This window comes from Solanum dulcamara, chromosome 8 (assembly GCF_947179165.1).
Source record: "Solanum dulcamara chromosome 8, daSolDulc1.2, whole genome shotgun sequence".
Lineage (NCBI taxonomy): Eukaryota > Viridiplantae > Streptophyta > Magnoliopsida > Solanales > Solanaceae > Solanum > Solanum dulcamara.
In genome coordinates, this window is record NC_077244.1 from 69,549,435 (window position 1) to 69,558,345 (window position 8,911).

At 34.7% G+C, this 8,911-nt stretch overlaps 1 protein-coding gene across 1 annotated transcript; it reads right to left on the reverse strand.

The window, feature by feature from the left end:
- Nucleotides 1-1,765: 1,765 nt before the first annotated feature.
- Nucleotides 1,766-4,399, reverse strand: LOC129901526 (SNF1-related protein kinase regulatory subunit gamma-like PV42a). Its single transcript, XM_055976731.1, has 3 exons — nucleotides 3,770-4,399; nucleotides 3,038-3,392; nucleotides 1,766-2,364 (listed from the first exon to the last, which is right to left on the reverse strand). Exons 1-3 carry the CDS (start codon nucleotides 4,195-4,197, stop codon nucleotides 2,035-2,037), a joined length of 1,113 nt encoding a protein of 370 aa, XP_055832706.1. The 5' UTR covers nucleotides 4,198-4,399; the 3' UTR covers nucleotides 1,766-2,034.
- Nucleotides 4,400-8,911: the final 4,512 nt, after the last annotated feature.

The following is an 8,911-nucleotide window of genomic DNA, read 5'->3' on the forward strand; positions in this document are numbered from 1 at the left end:
AAAAAAAAATTAAAATTTATTTTTAAAAATATTTCAAATTTTAAAATTTTCGTTTTTTTACCTCCTCCCCACCCATCAGCCCCCTTCACACACAACTAAAAAATTAAAAAATTATTTTTAAAAAATATTTCAGGTTTTGAAAATTTTATTCTTTCACCCCCCTCTAACCCCGACCCCCCTGCCAGCCCCCCAAAAAGAAATTAAAAAAATATTTTTTAAAAAATTCAAATTATTTGAAAGTTATTTCTACAGTAGGGTGTGATCGAATTTCGATTTGAAGGTCGAGATTGAGTCTAAATTTGAAAGTCTAATCTTGAGTTGAAATCGGGTTGGATTCCACATCAGATGTCGGGGTCGGATACCGAGTCAATTACTAGGGTTGATTTTCATGTCAAAAACTATTTTTCTAAAAAATAATTTCTACTCTCTACCCAAAAATAAAAGATACTTTCTAAAAAATATTTTCATTCACTAACCAAACAATAAAAAACACTTTCCAAAAAATATTTATCACTCACCAACCAAACATGAGAAAATAAGTTAGAAACTAACTTGTTAAACATTTTCTAAGAAAACATTTTCCTTAATACCAAACATACCCTTACAGTAAACTCGATAAAGTAATAATCTTGCTAAATGAATATTTTTCTCCGATCCCGATTTGGGCCAGTTATATTAAAGTAATATTCTCGCTAAATGCATTAGATAATAATTAAAAACAAAGTATTAAAGGCCCCAAAAAAATATAAAGTAATAATTATTAGAATATATCAAGAATTTATATATATTTAATCAGTCAATAATACTAGACCAATAACTATTTTTTTTAAAATATGATTCTATTGTTTATTGTTTTTTTCTTCCCACCAAAGTCAAAATTAATCTCATCTTTAACTTTTTAAAGAGCGAACACCATTTTCAAAATATTTTGTTCGTGTTGTACCAAATAGTTTGACAATGTAGTCATTGCTTGAAATGACTCATTTGACGATACATGTGGAACAATGCTACTATCATCTTGTTCAAAATTATTCTTATCATCATTATTCATTACAGATTGAATAATCTCTTCCTCCGTAGGTAATTCCATCATCATTGTCAATCATCATTTTTAAATATCTAGCTTTTTCCTTTTATAGTTAGTATAAAATTTCTTCATATTCTATATATATGAATATAATTAAAAACATTAAACTTCACTAAATTCGTTTAGCTTTTCTAGATTTAAATAATAAATATGCAAAGACTAGATTTTTTAATTTCCTAAATTTAAACTTTTAAAATTCTTAATTCAAATATTTTTTTCTTGCAAAATACTCTCTAAAATAATAAATATTTATTTATCGATAAATAAATATTTTATGCATTCATCGATAAACTAATAATCTCGATAAATAAATTTTAATGTAATTGTTTTCAAGTGACTTCTTTCGCTATTACATTCAGTTTACATACTTGTATCTATATATTTGCTATACCAATTAATTTTAATATGCTCACTCGAACTGAAAAACTATCTAAACAACATTTATATCAAAGTAGGATTAAGGCCTTCCATGAGTAAAGCGTACATGTCTCCTTCCTCAAATCCTTCACAAGTAGGGCTCTATAGCTTCCACGAGTAAGGGCTGCTCAAATCCTTCACAAGTAGGGCTCTATACCTTCACGAGTAAGGCTGCGTACATGGCTCCATGCAAATTCTACTAATGAAATTATACTGGAGATGTTAAGAAGGGACAATGAAGTTCACTCCTAGGCGTTTGGGTGGTCATCGAATCAAACATCTAAAGATTTTCAATTAAGCATTACTAGCTAGGTAAACGATTGTGGAGATTTGGGACTAAAGAATATGCTTTTTGTATCAGTTGAGAAACAAAACGACCTCCCTTAGGGTCTCTTCACTTGTGTAAGACACATGACAATTTTTTGAGCGAAATCATTTGTTGATGAAACAGATCTGCATTTTATTTACACCAAAACATCAACCACCAACCAGAAAAAAAACGGGTGTAAAACAGTGTATACAACTACACATTACTGCAAAAACTCTGTAAGATACCAGAGCCTGATGACTCTTATCATATCAGTAAGGGATACAACTCCCTCCAGCAAGCCTTGTTCATCCACCACCCAAACACGATGCACATTGTCCGAAACTACCTTCTCCATCACTTCCCCGAGTGACGATTCTGGGTGGCAAGTAACCTGTTCCCTCCATGAAGATCTCAGCCCAGTATTAGGAGCTCCTGACAGCATTTTCAAGAAATCAAGGACCTGTAGATTCAGTAGATGCTGCATTTTCGATACAGGACATCCTCTCAAGTCTGTTGCTGAAAAAGTTCCTACTATCTTCCTCCTTTTCCCCTGCAAATATTCACGGGAAACTTCATAGTACACTTTGAGTTTTTACTACATTATAAGGTCAACTAAAGGCGAGCAATATGAAAATACTGCCTGTAAATCAGGGTGGAGTAAGCTGAGGATTCTGATACATCTGAAAAATCCAAAACCAATACTAGGAATTTTTAATGAACAGAGTTATCAAAAACCAGGACTTAGGAAGACAAATAATCTCCGGGGCTCCGTCCTACTACTTATATATCGTTGTTTTGTTCAACACGAAATTTAATTAAAGAAAGAAAAAACTTTTGAAACCTATGATTCAGAACAAAATTCAAGATTCTATATAAGTCGATAGATTCTGCACCAAAACAATATTTTCGTTTAATGAGTTTTAAGCTCATTAAACAAATGCTACTGTTGTACCGAATAGTTAACTCAACTGTGGCTCTGCTCCTTGCCTTGAACATTTGTATGACGATAAATTACTCTATAAAATGAAAATTTTGAAGCAAAATCATTTCTTATACAAAAAAGTACATTCTTTTGCTGGTACATGCTGAAAATAAAATTGAAGCGTGCACACATACATTGAATCAGGGATATAGTAACAAATTCACCGATAATGGAAGAATCTTAATATCGTAAAGTGTAGACAAATTAAATTCAAACAAGTAGAACCAAAGTTTTAACTTACATTCACAAGCTGAGTATGATCTTCTGTGATGTCATCAGACGACTCCACAATTGGTACTGCATTAAGCGAAGCTGTTCTCATGCATTTGATGACATCGATTACTTTAGCCTTATTAGTCACCCCGAAAACAGTGTCTGTGATTGCTTGCAATTGTTTGTCCGAGACCTTAAGCGACATGATAGATTTAAGCTCCTGCAGGTCATTCAAAAACCTTAGCAGATCCATTTGTGTTAACATTCGGTAACACGATGCAGATTCCGTCAGCTCAACACCGGCTACATTTTCTGATCGTCCACCAACTGGAACCATGGCTCGGTGTATGCCTTTGCTGAACACTTCCATGCAATCCACAATACTTCACATATAAACCATCAATTAGTACAATACATTTGTGAAATTAGAAAATTGAGAGACAGCCTTGAATATCCAAAATCCATTGACAAATAGCAGCATAGAATGTACTCAAACTTTAGTGATTCAACGAAATTTGTGTCTTGTTTGTACTAACAAAGGCTCCATAAATCAAGATAGTAATTACTCTTGAACAACTTCATCAATTATTGCCAATTATTTTCAGCAAGTTTTAGGTCATCAAATGATAATAATTTTTATTGACAGTAACTCATCCTTTAACCCGGAGCCAAGTGATCTTCATTTTTACGAGTGAGAGATATAAGAGGACCAATTTTTATTTTGTAAGTGTTTGAGAGATCTCAATGTCTCGTAACATACCTTGTGTTAGGGCTGAGGGTCCACAAACTAAGACTTTCAAGACAATGCCCTATAATCGATGAAACAGGGACGATCATCTTTTTTGTTAGATCAGCATCAGCACTACCATTTCCAGCAATATGTGCCATAATATCAAGCATGGTTACCATCCCTATATAATGTTTCCGTACAGCACCAGTCTGTTTATCAGATTCCAAAATCATAGAACCACCAGCACCGATCCAGTGTCCAGGCGGCGCAGCCACCGGAACGGCCACCACCTTGTTAGCCATCAGAGTTTTCATAGTGTCTCCCAGCGTTGCTGTATACGGAACCTCCACAAGCCTCCTTTTATCAACAATTAGATCCTTCACTTGCTTGTCTTTATGCATCTGATGCTTCTGAGATCTACAGGGGCTTCCCGCTTGTACCTCCATTGTTGCCTGCATTGTACTGTTTGTAAAATCTCTGTTTCTAATTTTTCAGATTTGGGTGAAAACAACAGGGAAGTTGAAAAACTGAAAGTGCACTAATATATGATGTTCATCTGAAATGATGTGGATTAATACGTGTCAGTATTTTCGGAATGGAAGAGAGAAGAGTGCCATTTGTTATTTTGTTTGCTACGTGGTGCTTGCTTCTTGAGCAAAACACTGATCCTATCTAAACGGAAGTTGCTATTACTTATTTATTTCTTCTCCAAGATTATTATTCATATAAAAAAAATTAGATAAAATAATATTCATATACTAAAAGTTTGGATAAAATAATATCATTAATATTCTTGTTCTATTATGTATTGGATGTTGATTTTCAAGTGGACATGTTAGGTATTGAATGTGGATGTCCCTATCCTAGTAACACCCACCCACTTGGACAATTGTATAAATTGCCTTCAAAATTTGAGTTTTGTGTGCCTATATAAGTTGCATTCCTTTGTGCAACTTCAGTAAGAGAAGAACACAGATATTGAAAACATACAATTTCTCCTCTGTTTTTCTTCTTTCTTTTCCTTACTCTCTCCGCCTTATTCTGCTAAATTTAGTTTATTTTTATAACACGTTATCAGCATGAAGCTCTGCTATTTATTCAAGGTAACAAAAGCGGTAAGAGTTTTATTTAAATTTATTTTCATAAAATGACAAATATTTCAAAACTTGAATTTGTGGCTCTGGACATTTCTGGGAAAAGTTACTCCTCATGGGCACTGGATGCCGAAATTCATCTAGAATCGATGGGTCTGGCAGACACCATCAAAGATGATAATACGACATCTAGTCAAGACCGTGCAAAAGCTATGATTTTTCTCCGCCACCATCTTGACGAGGGGCTCAAATTACAATATCTTACATTAAAGGATCCCCTGAAATTGTGGAAAAATTTAAAAGAAAGATATGACCACCTGAAGTTGATCATGCTTCCACAAGCACGTCATGACTGGTTAAATCTGAGACTAATGGACTTTAAAAATTTAACTGAATATAATTCTGCCTTTTTTAAAATTATAGCTCAGTTAAATTTATGCGGAGACGAAATCACTGAGCAAGATAAACTCAAAAAAACATACACCACATTTCCACCCGCGAATATGCTCCTGCAGCAGCAATATCGCGAAAAAGATTTTACAAAATATTCTGAATTATTATCTCACCTTCTTATTGCTGAGAAGACATAATGAATTATTAATGAAAAATTATGATAGTCGGCCAGTTGGTTCTTTGCCACTTCCTGAAGTGAACCAGATAAATTATAACCAACGAGAAAAAGGTCATGGCCCCAGTCGCGGTCGTGGTCGTGGTCAAAGAAGAAATTTTAATCATGATGCTCGACTGGCACCGAGAAATGACCAGCATTATAAAAGGCAGGGTAAAAAGCCAGAAGTTTTACCAAAGAATAATTCAGAAAGTGTATGTCATAGATGTGGAGGTGTAGGGCACTGATCGCGGACTTGCCGGTCGTCAAAACGTCTAGTTCAGCTATGTCAGACATCATTAAAGAGGATAGAAAATAATCCAGAGACAAATTTTATCTCTAAAGATAATATTGAGCCCATGTATTTGGATGTAGCTGATTTCTTTAATTTTTCAGACGAAAATATGAATATTAACAAGACTAATAATATGTAAATATTTTTCTTTTTATATGTATTAAATATGATATTTGTATTTTCCTAGTCAATATAAATAAATAAAATTTGTGTAATATACCATGTGTTAATACTTATTTTATTTCTTATTGAAGAAAATATGGAAATGCCTCAAATCTTGTTTGGATCAATGATAAATCAAAAAGATATTTGTGTAATTGATAGTGAAACAACTAATGCTATTTTTAAAGACGAGAAATATTTTTCCAATTTGCTTAGAAGAAAAGCTAATGTTACTACAATATCTGGTAATTCAAAAATAATTGAAGGCTCCGGAAGAGCTACTATAATTCTGCCTAAGGAGACAAAAATTGTTATAGAAGATGCACTATTTTTTTCTAAATCCCCAAGAAACTTGTTAAGTTTTAAAGATATCCGCAGAAATGGATATCATGTTGAGACACTAAATGAAATAAATATTGAATATCTTGGTATAACCAAGAGTGTCTCAGGCCAGAAATATATTTTGGAAAAATTATCAACTTTGTCATCTGGCCTATATTATGCAAAAATTAGTGCAATTGAAGCACATATGATCGTAAACCAGAAGTTTACTGATCCAAATACATTTGTGCTATGACATGATCGAATAGGTCATCCTGAATCAATAATGATGAGACGAATTCTTGAAAATTCAACTGGACATCCGTTAAAGAACTAGAAGATTCTTACTAATGATGAATTTTCATGTACTGCTTGTTATCAAGGCAAATTAATTGTCAGACCATCGACCCTGAAGGTTGGCATTGAATCTCCTGAATTTTCATGTGCTGCTTGTTATCAAGATAAATTAATTGTCAGACCATCGACCCTGAAGGTTGCTCATGTTCATACTCAAAATGGCCTTGCAGAGTCATTTATAAAACGCCTACAATTGATAAGAAGACCTCTACTAATGAAAACAAAATTGCCAATTACTGTTTGGGGTCATGCTATCTTACATGCAGCAGAACTTGTACGTCTCAGACCGACACATTATAATAAATACTCTCCATCGCAATTAGTATTTGGTCATGAACCAAATATAGCCCGTTTAAGATTTTTTGGTTGTGCGGTATACGTGCCTGTAGCACCACCACAACGTACAAAAATGGGCCCTCAACGAAGGTTAGGCATATATGTTGGGTTTGACTCACCCTCCATAATTTGATACCTTGAACCATTGACTGAAGACTTATTCACTGCTCTATTTGCAGATTGTCGGTTTGATGAAACAATTTTCCCGCCATTAGGGGGAGAGAAAAAGAAACCCGAAAAAGAAAAAGAAATTGCGTGGAAAGTTTTATCACTATCACATTTTGATCCACGTACCCTCACATATGAACAGGAGGTCCAGAAGATCATCCACTTGCAGAAAATAGCAAATCAAATGCCAGATGCATTTACTGATTTGAAACGGATAACTAAGTCACATATCCTTGTAGTGAATGTACCTATCCGAATTGATGTCCCAAAAGGAATTGCGTGAAAAGTTTCATCACTATCATATTTTGATCCACGTACCCGTACATGTGAACAGGAGGTCCAGAAGATCATCCACTTGCAGAAAATAGCAAATCAAATGTCAGATGCATTTACTGATTTGAAACGGATAACTAAGTCACATATCCCTGCAGTGAATGTACCTATCCGGTTTGATGTCCCAAAATGACCATCTACAAGTATCATAGCTTCTGAATCCCAAACACGCCAGAAGCGTGGTAGACCGTTGGGTTCAAAGGATAAAAATCATAGAAAGAGAAGCGTGAGAAATAATAAAGATGATACTATAATAGAACCTCCTGAAGAAGGTCAAGATTTGAATAATCCTGATATTCTTGAAGAAATCAGTAAACCCGAGACTCAAGTGAATGAAGAACTTTCAATAAATACTTTCGGTGATAAGATAAATTTAGATCGATCTAAAATCACGGTTGATAATGTTTTTGCATATAATGTTGCACTTAACCTCATGCAAGATAGTTGTCACGACCTAGCCCCGTGGGCCGTGAATAGTGTCCAAATTGGACACTCGTATACACACATATTATCTATTGTCAATCGACAATTAAATACGATATAGAATTTATATGGGTAGCACGTCATCTCAAACGGTCACTTATATATATACCAAAATCAGCTATTTCTTGGGGAGTCTTAATTGTCAAAAATAAGATAACAGAATATTTAAGCCGACAAGGCTTCCACTCCGAATGTAAACGTCCAAAAACATAAGCCATACTAGTACACCGGACAATATCTATATACAACCCACTCATGTGTCTACAGACCTCTAAGAGGATTAACAATAGCATATGACGGGACAGGGCCCCGTCGTACCCCTAAATACACAAATATATACATTATAAGGATTAGTACCAAAAGTTTAGGCTCCGAGACAATGGAGCACTTCAACCCGTTGAGTAGAATCCTAAGGTGGCGACTCTCCAAAATGAGTATCTGTACCTGCGGGCACGAAACGCAGCCCCCCAAAGAAGGGGGTCAGTACGAAATATGTACCGAGTATATATAAAGCATAAAATATCGTAAAGGAGATCACATCTGAAATAAAGATTCAGGAGTCAAGTATCATAATCAATAAATCACTGTAGCTGTGTCTTATAAAATGAAGACATGCATATCATCATCATATATCGTACCTGGCCCGTTATGGGACTCGGTGTCACAATTATATCAATATATCATCATATGTATATATATACCATACCCGACCCTCTAGCAAGGGACTCGGTGAATAAAGTAGTGTACACTGATACCGTACCCGGCCCATTATGGGACTCGGTGCCATAATCATATCGTCATATCATCATAATATCATATTATCATATTACGTACCCGGTCCTCTAGTAAGGGACTCGGTGAATAATGTAGTGGAATCCATACATGATAACATATCCGGCCTATCGTAGGACTCGGTGAATAATACCATAACAATATGCACGAATAAGGTATCATTAGAAACCTTGTGAAATTTGATCATTATCGGAGACTTAATAGAATAAGCAAAACAGTCCATC